The 24,480-nt window shown below is 42.2% G+C and overlaps 1 protein-coding gene across 2 annotated transcripts in view; it reads right to left on the bottom strand.

Moving 5' to 3' along the window:
- The window catches only part of SUCLG2 (succinate-CoA ligase GDP-forming subunit beta), a 239,542-nt gene that overhangs the window by 197,043 nt on the left and 18,019 nt on the right, over window positions 1-24,480 (bottom strand). Inside the window, exon 1 of one of the 2 annotated variants that reach the window (XM_025183076.3) lies at window positions 5,732-5,770. The exons of the other annotated variant lie outside the window; for it this stretch is intronic. Coding sequence (XP_025038861.1) covers window positions 5,732-5,755 — 24 coding nt within the window. The 5' untranslated portion in view covers window positions 5,756-5,770. Of the gene's footprint in view, window positions 1-5,731; window positions 5,771-24,480 lie in introns of those variants that run through there. 2 annotated transcript variants of the gene reach the window in all.

Here is a 24,480-nt window from a genome sequence, read left to right as displayed (position 1 = left end):
GTGACCGTGAATGGCTGTAAACAGAGATACGCCAATTGCTGACCAAGAGGCTGCCAAGGAGTGCCCTTGACTCAAACCCATATTGATACGAACACACATCCGTCCGCGGGGGGAGGAATCTCTCGCCCAGTAAAAAAATGTCTAGTATTCACAATTTAGTTCTCTCTCTCTTGCAAGTGTAAATTAACTTGAAACTTGCTTGTAAGAACTGGCGCCACAAAACGGACCAGTACAATTTGGCATCTTAAGATAAGAAAGAGGATACGGGCCCCCAGGGGTATATAGATGGGTCCAGCAGCGCATTTTCTCTGAGTGTCAATCTACCATCTATCTGCTGGTCGGGTTAGGTGTTTGATCTCCCGAGGTTCCATAGGGGACGCCCACCTCGTATTCGTCTTTCCTAGGAATTGAGAGACCGGCCCTGGCCTGACACGCTGGAGTCGAGAGGCACAGAAAGGGGTAAAAATTGTACCTGGATGTGGTCCTTTGTTTAAGTATATATATACATAGTGTTAGAGCTCTTTAAAGATTAAGCTGTCACTTGGTACCATTATTTCTATTTTCTATCTTTATCTTTTTCCTGTAACCATTTTTAAGACATATATATATATATATTTGCTAGCATTTAAGAAATAGAGCAATAGCCATTGCAACCACATGATTTATAAGCTTCCTCAAATAAACCTGTAACTGTTTAAGCTTTAACCTGACTCCTCCAGTTGCTGTAACAGAACCAAGCACAATTTAGAAGAACTTCAGCCGGTCATTAAGGGACAGACATAGGGAAAGCTTGGGCGTTTGGATCTGTGTCACTCCCAGGTGACAAGATCCGTTGGGGCACCTTTTCAGCCCTTCCTAGGCTGCCTGCTGCGAAGGAACCCCTGTGTTCTAGCAGCTAAAATCTAAGGTGTAATAAGCTCTTCCTATATAACGGGGCATCTGTTGGCCTGCTGGCTACCCTCTGCGATGGGACCCCGGTCCTCGCAGTAAAGACACGGACATTAAACCTTTTCTCGGAAGCATACACACACACACTGCTCTGACCGTCGGCTGATAATACATAAGGGTATAGCTTTAGTTCAATCAGCTGGTGGCTGCTGGCAGGTGATAATCTTGCTGAAAAGTGTCATCATTTGTGAACGTTGTAGCAAGAACTGGAAAGGAGCATGTAAGACTTTCAGCTAGTTTACCATCCTGCCTTAAAAACTACAGCCTTTTAACCTTCAACTACCATGTATTCTCTCTCAAATTAACAGGTTGCTATGTTTTTGTTAGACAAATATTAAAGCATTGTAGAAACAGCAATAGGGAAATCTGAATAGAATAAATTCAGAAAATCATTCAAGGATTCATCTCTCTACTCTGGAAATTTATGGTTTAAAAATAAAAATTTCAAAAGTTCTTATCTAATTCTTATATAAATGACTACTTAGGAATGAGTACTGTGGAAAGGAATCTAGGGGGTCCTAGAGGAACTAGGAATGCAAAATCCCATTTAATTAACTAACTGGTTAAACATATTGCTTAACCAATTAACCGACTGAAGAGGGGGTGAGTGGAAGGGGCCACTCCAGCTAGGCTTCTTTCAAAATTACCCTTATTCCTTATAAAATGAGGTTTAAGGGTAATTTCAAAGGAAGGGTTTTCTTTTGAAATAACCGCGTCTAGACAGTGGGCTAGTGGGCTAATAAAGGATATTATAGGATACTTCAAAATAGCGCCCAGTCGCGATTATGCAAATGAAGCACAGGAAATTCAAATCCGCGCTTCATTTGCAATTTCGTTCCTCTCCATTTGCATTCCTCTCTTGAAAGAGGAATGCAGTGTAGACATACCCCAAGTGAGATGCTAAATGAGAGTTGCAAAAGAAAGCAAACATTCTGGGAAGTATTAGCAGGAATGCTGTAAGCAAGACAGGGAAAGTAATTCTACTCTACTCTGCCCTCATTAGGCCTCAATTAGAGTTCTGAGTACCATATTTCAGGAAAGATGTGGACAAACTGGAAAAAGTCCAGAGAAAGAGCACAAAAATGATTGTGTAGAAAACATGACTTACGAGGGAAGATTGAAAGAATTGGAATTGTTTAGTCAAGAAAAGAAGACTGAGAAGGATCATCATAATAATTTTCAAGTCCTTAACAGGTTGTCACAAGGAGGAAGGAGAAAATTTTTTCTCCTTAGCCTCTGATGATACGACAAGAAGCAATGGGCTTAAATTGCAGCAAGGGAGGTTTAGGTTGGACATTAGGAAAAAAAACTTTCCAACTGTCAGGGTGGTTAAACACTAGAATAAATTGCCTGGGGAAGATTAAATATCTCCAATGATGGAGATTCCATAAGAACAAGTTACACAAACACCTGTCAAGGGTGGTCTAGAATGATGGTGGTTGGTACTGCCATGAGTGCAGAGAAATGGACTTGATGACCTCTCCAGGTTCCTTCTCGTTCTAAGATTCCCTACCTAACTGCACATGCAGTTATACCAACTGAGCATACAGGCTGAATATTGGTAGATAAAAATGACAAGTTATATATCCCTTTATCAGTTTGCATGCAAAAACTTCCTGTTTGCATATGCACTTCTGGAAATCAGGCACTTTTTTGGTCAAACTATTAAAGAGGCACTGTGCCTAAATTACAATCTATAACTTATTAGTGTTCGGTTTAAAACAATGTGCATTTACCAAAATATGAAATGTTAATGTACAAGGATACTAAAACATTTTATAAAATAATCAAACAACTCTGTAAAGCAGACAGTCTCTTACTATGTACTTTCTACAGCACTTAGCCCAATGTGGCTAAAATAATTGTACCACCTGTATAAATAATTAACATAAATAGTAATAAGTTGGAAAACAAACACGAATAAGAGAAGATCAGTCAAGTACTGTGGCATCCATAAATGTTCAAATCTTGCAAATTTCATGTAACCAGATTAATTTTTGAACTCTTAACTATGCAACCTAGACAATTTTTCCATGGAATATATATGCATACACAGAGAAAGGGGGAGAGGGAGGAACTATTAATAAAACTGCACTCACCAAGAGATGATGCAAAAGTAATTAAAGACTATCCATCCATTAATATTACTACAGGTTGAATGTCTCTCCTCCAGGACTCCCTGGTCCGGCAACACTCGTGGTCTGGCATGACCAGAGAGCTCCAGCCGCTGAGGTTGGGAGCAGCTGAGATGGAGGAGCAGTAACCTGGGAGTAGAGAACCCAGGGAGCATCTGCTGCCCAACTACATCAGGGGTTCCCCAACTTTTGCCTTCTGCAGCAGCAGCCGCTCCCAGGGATCCCCAACTTCGGCCCTGCATGGCAGCAGCTGCTCCTGAGAATCCCTATCCCCTCCCCCATGGGGAACCCCATGAGCAGCAGCTGCCGCTGCATGTGCAAAGCTGGGGGCAGGGAGCAGAGCCCCAGAAGCAGGCTGGGGGCAGCAGACCCAGGAAGGTGAGCTGGAGGAGGTTAGGCTTCTGGGTTCTCCCAGGACAGTAGCCAAGAGGGGAGCCCCGGGAGAGCTTGGACACCTGACCTCCCCTGGTCTGGCAGATTCCCTTGTTTGGGACAACTCCAGTCCTGAGGGTACTGGACCAGGAAGGGTCAACCGGTCATGTCCAGTAATGACTGCTTAGAACATGGAATTCTTAAATAAGAGAGATGTATTTTAAGTAGGACTGTCAAGAGATTTAAAAAGGTAATTGTAATTAATCACACTGTTAAACAATAACAAAAACCATTTAAATATTTGTGCATGTTTTGTACATTTTCAAATGTTGATTTCAATTACAACATGGAATATGCAGTGTTCACTTTATTTGTGATTCAATATTTGCACTTTAAAAATAGTCTTTTTAATTTATCAAACATGTACAGCAATGCAATCTCTTTATCATGAAAGTTGAACTTACAAATGTAAAATTATGTACAAAAGTAACTGCATTCAAATAGAAAACAATGTAAAACTCCAGAAGTTCTTCTCAGTCCTACTTCTTGTACAGCCAGTCGCTGAAACAAGTCTGCTTATATTTTCAGGAGGTAATGCTGCTTGTTTCTTGTTTACAATGTCATCTGAAAGTGAGAACAGGCATTCACATGGCACTGTTGTAACCAGTGTCACTAGATATATGTGCGCCATATGCACTAAAGATCCATATGTCTCTTTATCCTTCAATCACCATTCCAGGATAGATGTGTCCATGCTAATGATGGCTTCTGCTTGATAACAATCCAAAGCATCATCTGAGTCAGATGTCATCAGCAGAAGCCTGATTATCTTTTTTGGTCATTTGAGTTCCGTAACTTCCGCATCAAAATGTTGCACTTTTAAGACTTCTGGAATTATACTTGACACCGCTCAGATTTTGGAAAGCACTTCAGATTTCTTAAATCTTGGTTGAAATGTTGCAGTTAATTTTTGAAATTTGCCTTTTGTCAACTCTGCAGTGAACGTGTTCTTAAAACAAACAACATGCTGGGTCATTATCGGAAGCTGCTAAAAAAGTTCCTTGTGAATGCTGATTTGATGTAATTTGATGAAGAAACAGGACTGAGTGGGCTTGTGGGCACTTAACTGCATTCAAAACCAAAACAATGTATGTAACAAAAAATCTACATCTGTAAATCGCACTTTCATGATAAATAGATTGCACTACAGTATTGTACTAGATTAAATGAAAAATACTATTTTATTTACTATTTTCTCAGTGGAAATATTTGTAATAAAATATAGAGGGAGCACTGTACACTTTGTATTCTGTGTTATAACTGAAATAAATGTATTTGAAAATGTAGAAAAATACCCATAGTATTTAATACATTTCAAATGGAATTTTACTGTTTAACAGTATGATTAATTGCAGTTCTAATCACGAGTAATTTTTGAGTCTCTCTCATGAGTTAACTGTGCTTAATTTACAGCCCTAATTTTAAGTTCCTTCAAAGCGTTTATTTGTTAACGTGCAGAGTATGTTTTTCACCTAGGTAGGGCCTACCAAATTTGCAATCCATTTGGGTCAATTTCATGGTCATACAATTTAAAAAATTGTCAATGTCATTATTTCAGATATTTAAATCTGAAATTTCAGTGTTATAATGGTAGGGGTCCTGACATAACTCTGAAGACAGTAGTGCAGGAGTAAGAGTGACATGGTATGGCACTTCCTTTCTTAATTCTGCACTGCTGCTGGTGGGGCACTGCATTCAGAGCTAGGCACCAGGCCAATCCAGTTCTGAAGGCAGTGCAGAAGTAAGAGTGGCAATACCACAACCCCCCAACAGTAGCCTTATAACTTCCCCTACAGTCTCCCATGTAAAATGTGTATATTAAATATAGGATAAAAATACAAAGAACACCAGATTTTAGTGTCCATGACACAATTTTCATGGCCATGAATTTGATAGGGCCCTCCACACAGCTAACACTGGGAAGACAGGAAAGGAAATAAAATTTCATATTTCTCTAAAATCCCAAACTGTTCTAAAACTTCCACCCAAAAGTTCTCTTATTGTGGTAGCTTACTCTGTCACTAGTTTGCCAGTTTCAAAAGACCAAAGAGTTTCCAATTCAGCTTTATACTACAAAGTGGTTTGAAAGAGGCTGGAGGGCCACAATCTGCTAATGAAATCACAGCTTTGGGGGGGGAGGAGAAAGTTAAAATAGTCATCTTTAGCAATTCAAACCCACTTTCTCCCCATCCCACGGGCCTGCTCAACCTACTCACTCTCCACACGCGATCTTCACTCATCCATTAATTTGTTTTCTTCCTTTCCCCCGTTTAACTTAGCTGATGTGCAAGATTTTTTTTCTTCAAATATGAGATCTCACCCATGCTTTTCTAGGCGTTTGACATCATAGAGGTCAATCAGAACACTGGTCAGCCAGCATTACCAGCCTGATTCTAACAACAGACAATGAAGAAATACTCTTCCATGGTGCTTTTTAATTACAGACAATATCCAAACAGCATTTGCACTCACAAACAGCTTAAAACAAAAAAGCAGTATTTGTTCCAGTTAAGAATATTAGGGATGCAACTGTGTAGTTGACTGACTGATAAGCAAGAGCTTGTAGGTTAATGCTATAGACCAGTGTTTCTCAACATTTTTTTTTATAAAATACCCGTTAAAAAAAGTACCCCCAGTGCCTACAGTTTTCGAACACACCATTTTTCCCCCCCTACCATTTGCAACACATTTGTTTAAACAACTTAATCATAGCCGGGCAGGCAATGAAATTTATGGGTGGAAAAAGTACAAAAATAATAAAGCGCTGTAAAACTTAAATCAAAAATTCAGTTTTCTACAAATTTCAGTTGTGTTGACATACCATACCACACCCCCCCCCCCCAGACTTCTCGAGTACCCCCCTAAGGGTACTGTACCACTGGTTGAGAAACACTGCTATAGACTACATACATTCCCACTGCACTGCCAACAGTAAATTTTTTAGCAGGCTGGCCAGCAGCCTGGATCAGTCCTGGCTCACGCTGGGTCCAGAACTTACCTCCACTGGGGCTCTGTATTTAAAGTGTATTAGGAGCCAGGCAGCCCAGCTCAGTTCCAGCTCGAGCAAGGTCCAGGAGCTCAGCCCTGCCCCGCAACCAGGGCTGCTGCCACCCTGTACTGCTGCCTCTGTATAAGAGGCAGCAGTGCAGGACAACAGGCAGCCAGTCTGCAAGAGGAGCTGGTTTTTAAACTGGCTCCTCTCGCAGACCAGCTCCCGCCTGGCACCCCCCATGGTACTGCCTTTGATACAGAGGCAGCAGTGCTGACTGGCAGGGGGCACCTTGGGAGTGGGCCAGAGTGCACTGGCTGCCGGCCCCACCCCCAGGGACTACAGAATAGTCAAGTAATTGATAAGAATTCATGAGGTTAATCGACTATTCAGTTAACCGATATTTAACATCCCTAAATTATGTTAGGCAAACTTGACTCATCAACTCATGTTTGTACCAGTGAGGTGCAACTAAGCAGTGAGTGTGCTGCATGAGCGGCCCTCCGTCTAAGAGGGCTGCAAGTTTGTCGTAAATAAGATGGTTTCTCTGTTTAGGGTAGTTTTGCTAACTGCACCTGTGTACCTAAAATTTGTGGGGTATGCCTGAAATGCAGCAGTGCTTTGACTGAATGCAGAAAGCGCGCATAATTCTCAACGTTGTGTGCAATCAGCACACACTTCACTTCACGTGCCCTTTGCAGCCAGGCAGCCCTCCCCCCATCTCAAACAATCTTGCTTGCCCTCTGAGATGTCTGTATACAGAGCAGAGAAGGAACAATAAGAAGATCAGCATAGCCATTAAGCTTTGATCTGCTTTGACCGGGATATGCAAGTTTCTGACTCTGAGTAACGATTAAGGAAATAAGCTAAGCTCGAGGCTGCAAAAAGTGTCGGCTGGCACCTATGTTGATTCGAACACACACAGTCCCTGGAAGAGGAATTTCCCACTGAGAAAACAATGTCCAGTACTTCAAATTTAATCATCTCAATTCTCTCTTACAAGTGTAAATTAAGTTCACAACTCCCTTGTAAGAACTGGTCTCACAGCAGACAGACCAGCATCAATTGGCATTACAGATAAGAAAGAGAAAATACGTGACCCAATGGGTATATAAGATGGGCCCAGCACACACTCACTTTGAGTGTCAATCTACCATTTACCTGCTGGTCGGGTTAGGTGTTTGACCTCCCGAGGTCCACGGGGACGCCCACCTCGTATTTTCGTCTTTCCGAGAAATTGAGGGACCGATCCTGGCCTGACACGCTGGGACCGAGTGACGCAGAAAGGGGTAAAAATTGTACCTGTATGTGTCCTTTTGTTTTTAGTGCATGCATAGAATAGAGCTCTTTAAAGATTAAGCTGTCATTTGGTACCATTATTTTCTATTTCCTATCTTTATTTTCCTTGTAACCATTTTTTTTAAGATCTATCTATCTATCTATCTATCTATATATTTGCCAGCAGTTAAGAAATAGAACAACAGCCATTGCAACCACATGATTTATAAGCTTCCTCAAATAAACCTGTAACTGTTTAAGCTTTAACCTGACTCCTTCAGTTGCTGTAATAGAACCAAGCACAATTTAAAAGAACTTCAGCCGGTCATAAAGGGACAGATATAGGGAGAGCTTGGGCGTTTGGATCTGTGTCACAGCCAGGTGGCAAATTCCGATGGGGCGCTTCTCAGTCTCCCCGAGGCTGCCCGCTGCGAAGGAATTATGAAATTCTAGCAGCTGAAATCTAAAGCGTAATAAGCTCTCCCTGTACACTTATTGGGGCGCCTTTCAACCTCTTTCAAGTTGCCCACTGCAAGGGACCCCGGTCTCAGCAGTTAAAGTCTTAGGTGTATAGTACACACACAGTATAGGAAGAGCTTGGACGTTTGGATTTGTGTCACACCCAGGTGGCAAATTCCGTTGGGGCGCTTCTCAGTCTCCCCGAGGCTGCCCGCTGCGAAGGAATTATGAAATTCTAGCAGCTGAAATCTGAAGCGTAATAAGCTCTTCCTGTACACTTATTGGGGCACCCTCCAGCCTCTTCCAGGTTGCCCACTGCAAGGGACCCCGGTCTCAGCAGTTGAAGTCTTGGGTGTATAGTACACACACACACACACCACTCACTGCCCTGACCGTCGGCTGACACCCTTACTTTAAAAGCATGTCACATTTGTAATACCAATAGGAAAAAATACTAAGTGGACAAAAGCCAGCAAAATCTGGCAACCCTGTGCATGTACAACGGTAAACAAAACGTCTTAGGGGCCACACATAGATCCCCATGGGCTGCATGTGACCCTTGTACCGCAGGTTGCCCACCACTGGTTTGTACAAATCTTTGAAGACAAGGTGATATATAAATATAAACGTTATGCAGGATTTTGCCTTGCCTGGGTCAGTGATGTGATTTTTGACAGTTCCCCCAGAAACCTGAAGGGCTTCTTTTCCTCTAGCAAGAGTTCTCAGCGCAAATCCCTAATCAGCACTTTCACAAACAGTAAAAAAAGAAAATGCATTTGTGGAGAATATTTTATTGGTCTGTCATGCATTCATTTTTTGAGTTCCAGAAATATGCCTAAACAATAATATTTAATATATTTGATTTGGACAAATGTAAAAGGAAAAACAATACTCAATTTCATGACTCGCAGTATCCCTTCCCTATTCAAGATAGAAAACCGACATTAATGTCATGAAGTGAAGATGGCCAAGCTAGAAGTATTTGATTTTAAGGCTGGCCAAATGAAATACCAACTATTATCTCTCTTCACACACACTGCTTCACTGAACCAAACATCGCTATCACCTGGGTTCACAGATTCTGTGTGAAGCAGCTCTACCAATGCAAATTATCTGTCATATATTTATAGTGTCATGGTTTATAAATATGGAACATCTTGTAATGGGTGATATTGGAAACAAGTCATCTGGGGAGAAAAAGATGAGGGAAAAAATCTTTAGAAAGTGTCTTAATCAACAGCAACTGCCTTCGGCATATGTTATCTAAAGCATTAGTATCTAGCCAAAAATCTTTGTGCTTATCTATCATATTCTCTACTGTTCACAACTTATTTGATTAGTTTATGTGCTATGAACTGTAATACAAAGAAATCTTTACAATTCCAAGTGTATGAGGATGGAAACAAATACACAGAGGATAATGAAAAGAGGTACTATTCATCAATAAAAGAAGATTTCTATTGCACTATGAGCTGTTCAATAAATGTAATTACAATATTGTAGTAGAAGTTCATATCAAAAGGAGCATTAGGAAAGATAAGTAACAGGCAAGTTTCAAAGGAACCAGTGTTAATATAGGTAAGCTTTATTTTGTATACTTATTCAAATGTGTGGCTGAAGAATCCATTGAAAATAATTATTATTTTTTTTACACTTACATTCTGCTTGCCAGAAAACTTACAGAAGCGTTGGAATGATACTGAAAGAAAACTCTGAAAATAAACAAAATATGTTTGGATCCAACAATGTTCATTTAAGAAAAAAGTATAACTATCATATAATTAAATGTATGTTTACATGTTGTGACAAGGTCAGGCCAGAGGGCTTCTACTGAGCAGAGAAAGGTAGCCCAAAAGATAAAAGGCCTGTTAACTAGAGGTGGAGGGCTGCAGGACAATTAGGAGCATCTGGGAGGAGGTGCCCCAGGCAATTTGAGGCCAGGTGATTCTACTTCAGGCCTGCAGCAGGCCTTTAAAAGCCACCCCAGTTACAAGGTGGGGGAGAGAGTGAGGAGAGGAAGAGAGTGGCAAAGTAAAACAGCTATAGAACTAGAGACAGAGGGGGTCATCGTGAGTCCCAAAAGGGGTGGCTGAGCTCCCTATCCCAGAAATCAGCTGCAAGCCCAAACCCTGGCAAAGGAGGAAAGGCTGCTTGCTGGCCAGGGAAAGAGGGGCCCTTGCCACAGTATGAACATATGTTTTTATTTAAATTCACCTTCCTGTTACAGTAACAGCCAACATACAAACATTTTAAACTAGAAATAAGATGCAAATTTTTATAGGAAGGCTAATTGGCTAAGGGAACCTAAGAATATGGCAGGACCCCTCTATGTGAAATCTTTAAATCCACATGGGATGTCTTTCTGAAAGATACCCTCTTATTCAACCACAAATTATTTGGCTCAAGGAAGAAATCACTGGATGAAATTCTGCATTGTCTCTCTTTCCTAAGAGAACTAACTACTATGATTCTGCAGTAAATCTTACAAATCTCTGTATTTCAGAAATTAATATGGGTTAAATGTCACCATTTTCAGAACACCAATTTCTGAGGTTTCTCATCCCACCCAAAAAGATTCAAAACATTGGTTATTTTAAGTATCTGTAACTTCAACATTTAGCATTTTAAACCACATTATCTTCCTTAGTATGGGCTTGAGTACGACACATCCATATACCACTGCACCGGGAGAAAAAGGCACAAGTGTAGCCCTTTGGGGCTTATCCAAAGCAAACCCCTTGAAATGGGTGAAATGTGGAGGCTCTTTCAAGCATCCCATGAACATACAGGTTGGCAGATGACTGAAAAGGGCATGGAACTAAGTTATGGAAACACTCGCCCCACACACTCAGCATGACTTGCTTGATAAGAAACTAGGAATATGCGGCATATCGTAATGTTAATGCAGCAATTTCCACCCCATTGCTGAATTCAAGAGTTCAGGGGGTGTCATGAGCTGGAGTCAACTTTTTGAGTCACAAATCCTTGTTGGAGCTACACCTCATCCTCGGCCCTACGAATGAAGTCTCAATCTAGCCCTGTATTTTAATTTAAAAGTAATACACATCATCTCAGAGGTGGTCTTCACTAGGGATATGAAATGACATTTAATCAGTTAATCAACTAGCTAATCCTGCTGTGGCTCTGCCTTTTAAATGTATTAAGAGCCGCCAGGCTCTTAATATTTAAAAAGCACAAGCGCAGCAGGGAGACCGGATGCGAGCCAGGAATCAGCTAATTCCCAGTTCGTGCTCTGTCCTTCCACTCCCCATGCCTCTGCCTCCACTTCCCCCCCCCCATAGAGATGGTGCTGAGGGGGAACCGGCCGGCTCCCCCCAGCACCAGATCCTGCTCCTCACCCCTTGCTGCCTCTCTCTGATAGAGGCAGCAAGGGGAGGGTGAAGTGACTAGTCAACTCACTAGTCCAGGGGTTCCCAAACTTTTTGACACAGGAACCAGTAAATCCATTCACGAACTTTTGGAGGGCCTGTAACGTTCATTTGCATATTTGCATATTCATTAATCAAATGATGAATATTCAAATAAGTTGTTTCTGGTCCTCCCAAAACCCCCAGTGCCAGCTTTAGCAAAGTCTGATATGGTCACCCACAATATTCTTGCCAGCAAGTTAAGGAATATGGATTGGATAAATGGACTGTAAGACAGACAGAAATCTGGTCAGACCAGGGTTTCCCAAACTTTTTACTTCAGTTGGAACCCTTTTTTTTCAGTACTGTTTTTCTTGCAGCCTGAAAATATAAACACATAAAAAACAAACTGAGAAAATACCAAACATATAACATGTCTGGTATTTTCTCATTAGGTACGTTTTATTATTACTAGATGTATCAATTTGTAGTTTCCAACTGCCTGGCTGGTAAATGTGCTCAGGCTGCATGAGTGTGTCTACCAGCCAGACAGTTCGCAACTACTCGAGAGGGTGTGGGGGAGGGAAGGAGAGAGGGGGGGACAATAGAATCCCCGGGCCAGACTAACTCGTGCTTTGTGGGGGAAGGAGGGGCGCAGAGCCCCGAGATCTTCATATGGCCGGGTCAGTCCCACTCCCCGGTACCGGGCCGTGGCCCATAGTTTGGGAAACACTGGCCTAGTGAGATTGCAGAACCTACATCACTGGCGATATTTAAGACCAGGTTAGATAGACACCTGTCAGGGATGAGTTAGGGCAACTCAACTTTGGAAGCCCCAGGGGCCACACTGATGCTGAGGGCCTCAAATTAAGTGTGGTTGCATATGCAAGCAAATATATACAAATAGCTTCTCACACACTGACAGGCATGAATACAAAGATTATGGCACACAACACACAGGCCCCATTTAAGTCAGTTCTGCTGATATTAATAAAATTCAATATTTACCCGATTTCTACCCATGTGACAGCACTTTTCATGAGCAATGACAGTCCAAGAATTTAACTACTGAAACACATATCAACAGAAGATCATTACACTGACAATTTTTTTGTTTCAGCTCCCACTCGCCGGCCACGTGTTGATCCCCACATAAACCCAAACTGTACTGCGGGGCACAAACAAACTGGCCGGGGGCAGCATACCAAATTATTAATAAATATTTTATAAACCTTTACCTTTTCTCTCTGCTGCTATGTCTCCTGTCCTTGCTCCATCATCTCCCCTGGTGCCTGCTGCTCCCAACTCCTCACCCTCCTCTGCTGTCCTGACTCCTGCCCTTCTCACTGCCCTCAGTCCTCCTGCAACTTGCCCTCCTCCACCAGCCCTTCTCTCCCCCTTGTGCCCACTCCTACAATAGCTCCAATCTGATCAGGTGAGCTACCCCTCTTCTAACACCTCCCTCTACACACCTGTCCTGCCTCTCTCCTCTGGTGCTGGTCCCTCCCCTGCAGGTGTCTGCCCTTCTGCTTCACCCCAGAATCCTCTGGCACCTGCACCTTCCCTTAGCCCTGCACCCTCCTGGTGCCTCCCCCTTCTCTTACTGCCCGCCCCTGCCCCCTTTTTTCCCTGATACCCACCCCCTCACCACTCTCTGCCCCATTCCCCTCCTGCTTTGCCCCAGGCGTTGGGATTCAGCCGCTGCTGAAACTGACCAGCAGTGTCAGTTTCACCAGCAGGCTGAATCCCGATGCCTGGGGCTGAGCAGCTGGGGTGCTGCGGGGTTGGTCTCGTAGCACCACTCATCGGCGCTGCAGGACCAACCCAGCAGGACCCCAGCTGCTCTGCCCCAGGGGTCCCCAAGTCAGCCGCTGCTGAAACAGATCAGCGGCTGATTCCAGGGAGCCCCGGGCAGAGCTGCTCTGCCCGGGGCTCCCTGGAATCAGCCGCTAATCTGTTTCAGCAGTGGCTGAATCGGGTACCCCTAGAGCAGAGCAGCTGGGGTCCTGCCGGGTTGGTCCCGCGGCGCCGTCCTTTGGCGCTGCGGGATCAACCCGGCAGCACTCCAGTTGCTCTGCCCCAGGCGTCCCCAAGAGCAGCTGGGGTGCTGCCGGGTTGGTCCCACAGCCTCAAGGGGCAGTGCTACAGGACCAACTAGGCAGTACCCCAGCTGCTCTGTCCCAGGCGTCCCCAAGAGCAGCTGGAGGGCTGCTGGGTTGGTGCCGTAGCGCCGCCCCTCAGCTCTATTGCAGGCATCCCCGATTCAGCTGCTGCTGAAACTGACCAGCAGCGGCTGAATCAGGGACGCCTGGGGCAGAGCCAGACTATCGTTAGGGGGTCTATGAGGGGTCTGGGGTGGCATCCCCTCCCACCCCACTCCAGACCCCTCATAGCCCCCCCTTCTGATAGTCCGGCATATCTGATAATCCGGCACCCCCTGGGTCCTAAAGGTGCCGGATTATCGGAAGTTTATTGTAACTGGATTTTTTTTTAAATTGATATTGAAACCATAACTTTATGCAAAAGTAATCTTCAGTCAGAGGACTTTTCCAGAGGTCCTTGGAATAGGACTTCTTTTGAAATGAACTGAAGACAACAGAAACACATACAGCAGACTCCAGTTAATAATTATAAGCCTTTTCACTTTTCATTTTAAAGTACACCATGAACATATTTGCACAATAAATGTAGTCTGCCTCAAAAAAAGGAAAACAATAGGAAAAAAGTCACACTTGCAAGTTCTTCAAGGGCTATCACACTTTGATCAATAAACTGTGAGGACAATTTACTGTTTTAAACTGCTGAACCATATACTCACTCCTCAGCATGAGTGAGACCTGTCACTACAATTGTTAAGGTTTGTGTAAACATCTCAACTTCGAATTACACAAATGATCACATTGTGAAATATGCATCTAATCATACAGATTTCCGAAAGCTAGGCAGCCTATTCATTTGGATAATTATTAGCACTCCTCGTATATATGCACCTGTTAGAAACAAGATGTTAATGTCAACTAAGTTAATCTCAGCACATAGAAAAAGCAGAAAAACTGAAGGTTAGATTTACAGCTATGTTTCAAATAAGATTTCAAATTTTAAATAGATAAAAACTAGTTTTAAAAAAGTATATGCAACCAAACATTTCACAGCAGAACACAGACTTTCAAAGCTACACATTAAGACTTTAGCACCTAAACAGTGGCTGGATTTTCAGAAGTACCGAGTGCACGTAAATGCCCGCTAAGCTCAGTAGGAAATGCTGAGTGCTCAAGGCTGCTGAAAAAATCTCTATTTATGTGCCTAAATGTGGCTTTACCCAGATTTTATAGCAAATACACACTGGAAACATTCAAACCAGACCATTTCTGCAGTCTTGAAACTTTCCTGTGAGGAACTTTTTAAAATTACTTGTGTGATCTCTAAGGAAGTGAACGGGTTAACTGGAGCCAGGGAGCAGACCCTCACCCACAGCCTGCGGTGGGCGGAAGGGTCCTCCAGGCCCATCACACTCTAGTCTGTGCAGGGAGAAAGCAATACCCACCACACTGCTGGGACTGGGAGAGTTGACAGCAGGAGCCAAGGGGCCAGCAGCAGCCCCACACAGAGATGGGGGGTGGCCGAGAGGGCCGGAGTCGGCAGCATCCCTGCACAAGGGAAAGGGGAGAAGGACTGGCAGCAAACCCATAGGCTAAGAGCCAGGATGGAGCAGTGTCCCCCTCTATCCCACTTAATTGGTTTAACTGATTAACTAATTAAATGGGATTTTACAACCCTAATAAGCTCTTCATATTCATTCATATATTACCATATATTCATATATTATCATTTCATATATTACCTTGATAACACTTCTGTGAGGTAGGCAAGTACAACCATCCCCTTTCTACATACGGGGAACTAAGGCATGGAAAGACTAAGGGACCTATCTCAAGACACACGGAAGTATATAGTGGAGAAGAGACTTGAGCCTAAGTCTGCCAAGTGCCCTAACTACTGGACAACAGTTCTTCCTCTCTGGAAGGATCACCCAAATTCTCGGGGGAGTTCAGCCCTTGGAGTAGCAAGACTTTAAAGGCTAAATGTAATGACTGAGGGAGATTTTCACATACATCAGGTGTCTTATGTCACTAATTTAGTATTCTCTCATGTACTCAAACTAGAGCTTAGTCTTCTATCACACTTTACAGATCTTGCCCTAAAGTCTTCCACAGACTTTGAGACTAAATGGAAAGGCAATTTTCTCGTGTCATCACAAAGCAAGTTGTTTTGAGGTAGTTTAACAGAAGCCTCAGCAGACTACACATAGAAAGTCAAGAAACACAGCACATTCCAACTTGAAACATCAAGAAAGTGACAATCTAACAGAAATCAAGAGAAGTGCTTACCTGAAATAGTGACATTTCAGTTCCACAAAGTGAAATTATTTTAGCTGAAAAGAGTGAGGAAAGGAAAGACATTTTTTCCATTTCCCGCATTAGTTAAAATAAGCTGTTTTTTCCTCTGTCTGCTTTAAAAAAAAAAAAGGACAGTGAGATAAATTAATCATTCTAACAATCTAATAAAGCAAGGACAGAAGCCAAGGACTGCAAAGCCCAAGTCATCATTAAATTCAAAAAAGTTTAAATAGCTAATTTGTTGACAGCTTACTTTAGAGCTGCCTGGTGGGAAGTAGGCAGCCACAGATTATCAACAGAACCACATTTTTTAAAAATGATTATTATAGCAAAGTTCCTGCATCACTAATTCATCACCTCCTACATGTGAACAATGGAAAGGCAGCTGTGTTGATCATAAATGCTATAAAATATTACACTTGTTTTACACAGTTCAATTACGCAAATAAAGTTAAAATATGGCCAGTTTTTTAAATGATATTAAGGGCCAACTATCCAGTGGAATCTCAACCCAGTTTCCACCTGTATATACATGGTTTGCATATGCATACATCTGCATGAAAAAACTGTTCTTGAAGTAGAAAGAAGCTAACCTGTGCACACACAGGATGGTATGTGAGTGTGAAAATTCTAGTACCAGTGAACACAGATGTTACAATGTATCACTCTGGCATACAAATCTTAGTGTCCCTAAGTATTTATATCCACCACTGGAGGCTAGATTCTGAAAATCAAGACCTACAGATCTGACATGTTCCACTGAAGTCAATGGGAACAAATGCTGAAAGAGTGGCACATACACTAAAGAATGTGGCCAACTTGTCTCCACACTCAGCCATCTATTATGTCTAAAATTTTCAGTTTTAGTACTTGCTACTATTAAATTCTAACCTCTTTAGAGGATTGTTAATTAAAAATATAAAAAGTGTAATAAACACACTATCTGTAAATGAACTGCAGTGTTACATGGCCTTAAAAACAAAAGCAGGTATTAAGCCTTCAACTCACAATTCCTCTTGGATTGTGAGCATGGTTTCTCCATTTTAATCTCTTCAGAATCTGACAGCTCCTAAAGTCAGAAGGATCAGGTAATTGGTTTTTCATATGTGGGGGAAAATGACTAGAAGCAATATCTGTATTATTCTCTCAATTAATTTTTTATCATGTATTCACAGGTACTTTAAGTGGGAAATAACATTCTTTCCTTCTAATTTCAGTGTAATATAAAAGCAAATATTGGTTTTGAATTCTATATTATAATAAAACCAACAAGCATTTAAGATAACACCTAATTAATATCTATATAAATACTATTGGCAAAAGTATGGCCAGATTACCCATGCTGGCTACTTTTCTTTGAAAAAAGTCAAAAAAATCTAACAGCCCACACACAGCAACAGGGCCATACTTGCCTTTGCAGCCTCAAACCTGAACATTTTCACTCAGCTGGTAACAAAAAGAAGGTACAAAGGGGTAAGATTCAGCAGAAAGGAAATAAAAGGAGGTGCACAAGAAAAGCAACAGTAAGCAACAGTTGCTAGTTTGGATAAAAAGCGACCAAACTAAATAAATAATTAGGAACTGGTTGTTGATACCAAAATACAAACACAACCCAAACTGACTCCATGATGGAGATGGGTGACTTTGACCCAAAGCCACCTTGTTTGTGGAAGCAACAGTTGGGCAGCAGACCATCCAGTATTGCAAGTTCAGGTGACATATGATATCCACAGAGCCCATGGCTGAAAGCTTAAAATAATTAGAATAATAAAGGCACCAAAAAACTGAAAGTCTCAGAGGGGCAGCCATGTTAGTCTACAACTTTAAAAACAAGTAGTCCTGGGGCACCTTAGAAACTAACAAAAGTGTATATGATCTTAGAGGGGCAGCCATGTTACTTAAAAAAAGGATGGTCCTGCAGCACCTTAGAGATGAACAAAAAAAATATACAGTTTCATGAGGTTCATGGGCACAACCCACTTCTTCAGCTGAGCTTGAGAGACTCAAAAAACTGAAGAGACTCAGAAATGTAAAGCTGAAAACATTGTGCAGCATGAAAGAGCAATATAACTTCATGAACCAGAAGTTTAAATAAAGAGAAATAAAGAACCAGCAACTGCACTTGAAGTCTCTGCTGTTCACTGATCAATGATCAGGAAAAGAAGTCAGCTTGATACAAAGGCAAACAATGAATCACTAAAGTAAAGTCCATCATAATAAAGATTGCCCTGAAGTGGGTGTTTGTCAACCATAAGGGGGGGAGGGAAGGGAGAAGAACAGTGATGAAAACTAGAGTAATTGAACATGGTGACTTTTAATGTAGGTCTCTCCCTCAAAGGTGGCCAGGCCTACAGCTTTACTGCTACCACTTGTGCTGCACCTGTTCAATGGATAAACAGGGCTCACTCTTGCTCTCTACGGAAGATTTCGCAAATGCTAAATTAACACTGATCAAAATGAAAATAAAATGTGTGGAGATCTACAATGCTCAGATGCCTGGAAACCCACCTTACCAGCAAAAAAACTGACAAAGGAAAGCTTATAAAACTACACTCTCTTAACCAATTCATGGAAAACACTGGATTATCTACTTATTCATGCACAAGAGGCTTTACCTTCTTGTTAGTTCTCAGTCATGCTTTTTGCAGGATATTTAATAGCACACAAACCTACTGTCAGAAGAAACTAACATAAAATACATCCTTAAGCATTAAGCAGCGCCATTACTTACATTATAACTAGGTTTTAAAACACTCCCAAGTGTTTATTCTGTCTGTTTCCATTTAAGCTATGTCTACTCTACAAAATTAAGGCTCTGCTACACCTAAAAGCGGCAGCGCTTTAAACTGAAAATGTGACAATAGCACAAGTACTGGGAGACAAATTTCAGTGGTTACACAGGATGGCAGTCAGCTCCCCTGCATGTCCCAGGAGGCGTGTAACCATGAAGGTTAATCGATGAGCCTGTCGGTTAACCATGCACATGGTTACACTTTCACATCTCTGGTTCCCAATGCCTCCTGCAGGAAAGTATAGCATCACATAATGCAGGTTTCGCAATCCCATCACTCTATGAGGATCCTATTAGGTTTTAAGGTGCATTTCAACTGGCCTGGTAACCTGCGAGCCAGCTACCTGTGTCAGAAAAGCATGGAACTTGCACCGCTCTAGTAATGCATTATAAACACAAGGCTGTAAGAGAATCTCAATGCAAGTGGACACTATTCAGCTGAGGGAGGCCTTGAAGGAGCATTTTAACATTGAGCCACAGTAATGTGTGTTGCTGTAGTGTGCTGAGCCTGGCACTGTTTGTTTTGCAGCATGCTACAAACCTTTGTAATTATTACTGTGTGCACCCAACGAACAATGCACATGCACCTATGATTATTGTCTTGAATGTTAGCAGCAGCCAGCATGTGATGGAGAATAAGATAAATTCAAGTTTCCTTAAGTCCATTTTTATTCTAAACACGTGCAACATACCTATATAATGCTAAGGTAAACTTCATACATACAAGAGGAAGCATCTTGAAAGTGGATGGAACAGGGAATTCACAAACACGTGTACCGACAAGCTCTCCCAGCTGGGCATATGTGCAGCTGTCGTGTTTAATCGCCCATGGGGTGGAGTGCATTGGGTACTGCTGAGACCATGGATACACAGAATGGGGGGAGGCAGTATGGGGGAGCCTTGTGATTCTCTCCCCCAACCTCCCTACACTGGTTTCTCCCCACAGGTCCACAGCCTCCTCTCTTCATAGAAGCGTGTTTTCTGCATGAACGAGCATGCTCAGCTCGGAAGGTGCAATGTGAGCTGTCCACTCAAGCCAACAGGAAGAGCAATTTCAAAGCTTCCTGCAATCTTAAAAGGGAAGGGAGCCATGGCAGCATACCTGGCTACAGGACAGCGGAATTCAAAATAGTGACCACAGTCGGCACTCTGGGATACCTCCTGGAAGCCACTTAGGATAACGTAAGCAATGCAGCATCTACACTGATGCTGAGTTGCTCCAACTACACACCCTACACATACCTTTCATCAAGGTGATTTTGTGTCAACATAGCAGAACAGTTAAACCCGCAGATGTATTGCAGTACATACACCTCCACAGCTTAGTCAACATAAGCTGCCTTATGTCAACTTAACTTTTAGTGTAGACAAGCCCTCGGTCTATCTTCATCTGTTAGGTTGATACTAACTCACCGGAATATTTTGATATAAGATTCTACTCTGCCATTAGCAGACATAGAATTTACACACAAATTAAACTTAGCAGGAATTACAAAACCTTAAAGGCAATCTGCATCACATGATCTGCCTTTTCTTGTCATACTTCTCCCTAGTCATCCTCCCATCATTCGTTCAAATGCGTAATTGCACTTTTTACTTCCCAGACCAAAAAGTGTCCTTTCCATTATATTTCCCTCCTCAATCAAAATGTTTGGAACAATGTGGTGATTTCCACTTAAAAAAAGAGTTGCTATTTTCTGCATCCATCTATATATAAATACACACCTCGCTGATGACATGTTCCTTTCTTATACTAGCATGGCAAACCCTATTTCATTATGCCAATTTTGTGGCTACTATAAAGTTTTTACTGTATAAACATTTTTCAAAATACAGACGTGTAAAAGTGTCTAAACACCCATTTTTATCCAAGCATGTGCTAGTCTACTTCTCAGTGTGTGAAATGTCTGTGACTGCATACCTCTTCTCACCACAGTCCCAATCCTTGCAATTTAAAGAACTGAAATAGTTGAGACTAGTAGTCGCCTTTAACAGGGTCCAAAAAGGAGTTAGGTAGATTTATAGAGGTTGGGTCCATCAATGGCTATTAGCCTCATGTCCCTAGCTTCTGTTTGTCTGGAAATGGATGACAGGAGAGGAATCATGTGATGATTATCTTTTGTGTTCCCTCCCTATGAGGCATCTGGTATTGGCCACTGTCAGCAGACAGGATACTGGGCTAGAAAGACCTTTGGTCTGATCCAGTATGGCCATTCTTAATTGTCACATGTTGATCAATATTCTAATTACAAATATGTAATGATGGATATTACTGCATCTCTTTTGCTTTTGTGATTCCTTCTTTGATCTCCTGGCTATGCTCCATGTTTCTCTCCGCCTCTTCCCAACCGCGCAGCATTGTATATTTTTTCCTGCATTTTCAAGTCTGCTCCTCTATTCCTTTATTTCTCAGATTCACAAAGTTAAAGGCCTGAAGGGACCATTAGTCTAGTCCCATGGTGTCCAACACACTAGCCACATGTGGCTATTTGGCCTGTTAAATGTGGCTAGTTGGCTTGAACAACGTGGCTAGTTGGCTACAGCAGTAGCCACTATAGTGGCTACTACTACAGAATTGGTTGGATATCACAGCTCTAGACTGACTTCTGTATGTCACAAGCCATTAAATTTCACCCAGACATCCCTGAACTGAGTCCTATAACTTGTGTATGAGGACAGCATAACTTCCTTCAAGGCATTCAATCTTGATCTGATGACGTCAAGAAATTAAGAATCCATCACTTCCATTGCTAATGTGTTTCAATTGTTAATCCTCTTAAAAATCTCTGAATTTGTCTGGTTTCAAGTTTAAGTCATTAGTTCTCATTTGCCTCCCTCTACTAGATTTGTCTTCCTTCTTAATTATGTTCTCTACCTCCCTGCTATTTCCACTCTTTCTTGTTTCTAATCATTAAGAAATTATCCCTACCTATGCTTTTTAAAACTGTATGCCATCAGTCTCTCTTCAACACACATAGCCAAGTGTCTACTTGCATGCCTTCTTCCTATTTACACAAATCCTCTAATAATCTATCCTCTCAAATAGAAGAATTCCTAGAACCTCATTAACCAAAGACTGATATGAAAGTTAGGCATCCCAAGTGGGAAGGCATGCCTACATATCCCTCTAAAATAAGCTAGAATACAAGGATGCCTACTCTGGAGGGCTACATCTTCTGTCAATTATCAGATGTCTGAGAAATCTGAAGCTTCCCATCAGGCTTCATATACACATCCTCCTCTTCCCTTCCACCCACACCTTTCCCACCTCACCCCCTGCAGATGAGGGGGAAAAGTAACAGTATTCTCTCTGTTCCCTCCATTTACCCCAGAGCCCCTTATTCCTGGGTGAAGTCTCCACTAGTCCCCAGCTTCTGTAGGATTTTCCAGCTTTTAACATTTCGTAAAGCTTATCCAAGTAGCAGCACAGTAAAACTGGATTTCAAACAGCAGCACCCTGCTGCATCTTGGCATGGGGAGAGGCAAGTAGAGTGGGAGAGAAGGGCCTGGAAGACAGTAATGAATTGGTTTACATTCTGTTCACACACTGAAGATAAAAAAAAAATCCTTCCTGGTTGCAAAGATGATGGGAATTTAGGATTTTCAAAAAGGGGCCTGTTCTTGCCCGGAGAAACTTCCCATTAGCCTAGTGGCTAATGGAGAGATGGAGAGAGCCTCTCTCAAATCCTGAACTATAGCATCACACAAAGTACAATTCCCCAGTTTTCCAAAATGTTTCAGAAACATTACTTCCAAACCGCTGTCTTCCAAACATTACAATTTCATGTAATACGCATAATGTATGTACACAGAGGTATTTTATGATGATTCTCCTAGAACTAAGCCTTCCATTACAGTCAATACTGAGGTGAGCCACACCTTGAGAGAAATGCTGTCAGATTCCCATTCCTGATCCAGTCTGTTACCCCAGCTGGTTGATCATTTCTCCACTGGAAGTGGGGGTGAGCTTCCAGCCGAAAGAAAAATGGCAGACCCAGTTCCTGCATGATCTGCCCACTCTCACACTGGGATAGGGGACATGTCAGGGGACACAAGAGGCAAGCTCTAGTCTTCCAATCCTCAACTAGCATAAATCTGAGCAGCTGCTGAGGCTAAGCCAGTGCATCTCAGCCCACAGACTTCAGGAGCCACAGCTGGATACTCCACAACCCTCCCTCTTCCACAGCAAGTAGATTTGGGATGCAGGAAAGCATTGAACTATTTACACATTGACAGAAAAACTGCAAAAAAAAATTATGAGGAAGGCACGCTGTAGAGACTTACAAGTCTGATGACACTAGTACCGCCTAGCATTTAAAATATAATTCAGAGAATATATTGGAAACCATAATGCCCAATGAAGTCAATGGGAATTGTAGGTACTTAGCAACTCTATAAAACTAGCCTAAATAGAAATGGGTTTGCATTACCTTATGCACTTCAATTTGAAATATTTAGGCCTAAATGACTTGCCTAAAATCACCTTATAAATAAACATACTACCACCTCCACTTCGCTCTTATATAGAGATTTTCACATAGCAGGAAGTCTCCTTTACTGAAATGAGAATGTCAATGAAACCAAAAGTACTTTTCTGGCCTCCCCAAAAATAAGTTACTAGTCTCAAGTAAATGGGCTAAGACCTCATCTATACTACCATGGGCCGTCCATCTAAGTTACACAACATCAACTACATGAATGTAGCTGAAGTTCTACATCCTGAGGTCCGCTAACTGCAGTTTCTTCAACAGACGACACTTTCCTGCAGATTTATTACCTCTATATTAGAATAGAAGTGATAAATCAACCCCAGCTTGATCAACCACTGCCGGTCAACCCTGAGGGTAGTGAAGACATAGCCTAAGTCATACTCAGTGTAGTTGCAGCCTTGTCAGTCCCAGGATATTAGAGAGAAGAGGTAGGCAAGCAAAGATATTTTTATTGGACCAATTCCTGTGTGTGACAGACAACTGTCGGTCCTACACAAAGCTCCTCTTCAGGCCTGGGAAACTGAGGTTATGTCTACACCACAGACATTACAGCTGTACCGCTGCAGCTGCACTGTCAGGTAGCTGCTTTAGGTTGATGGGGGAGAGCTCTCCCATTAGCATAATTAACTACACACAAGGAGCGGTGGCAGCTGTTTTGGCAGGAGAGCAGCTCCCACTGACACAACACTGTTCATATCAGTGCTTATGATAGTGAAACTCATGCCCATTAGAGGGGTATTTTTCTTCCACACCCTGACCAATAACATTTTTACAGATAAAAGTGCTAGTGTAGACACAGACCTGCCCTGAGTAAGGCTAAACTTAAAAACTATTCCTAGCAGGATTTTGTGGCCCCCCCCCCAAAAAAAAAAACCCACACATGCAGTGGAATTTGCCCCTTGCCCGAAAAAGATAAGGAACTAGCCTAACAGCAATTAGGGGCACACTAGCCTGTGAGCAAGAATGAAGCTGTATTTCACATTTTCTAACTTGTGACAGGCACAAGCAGGCAGAGTAAAACCGCACATAGGCATAAGATAAGAGTACCCCTCCCCAGTTACTGGAATGTCAATCGTGAACGTTAGAAATAATGTATTGCTGTGCTTTAACCAATGAAATGTAAAAGCCAATCAAACTGTTATTCATGTATCCGATAAAAGGCTATGCACAGAGCGGCACGGGGTTGCTCCTCG

The sequence above is a fragment of the Pelodiscus sinensis genome, chromosome 11 (assembly GCF_052426305.1).
Source record: "Pelodiscus sinensis isolate ZL-2025 chromosome 11, ASM5242630v1, whole genome shotgun sequence".
Taxonomy (NCBI): domain Eukaryota; kingdom Metazoa; phylum Chordata; order Testudines; family Trionychidae; genus Pelodiscus; species Pelodiscus sinensis.
The sequence above is the reverse complement of the archived record's forward strand: the minus strand, read 5'-3'. Positions and strand labels throughout refer to the sequence as shown.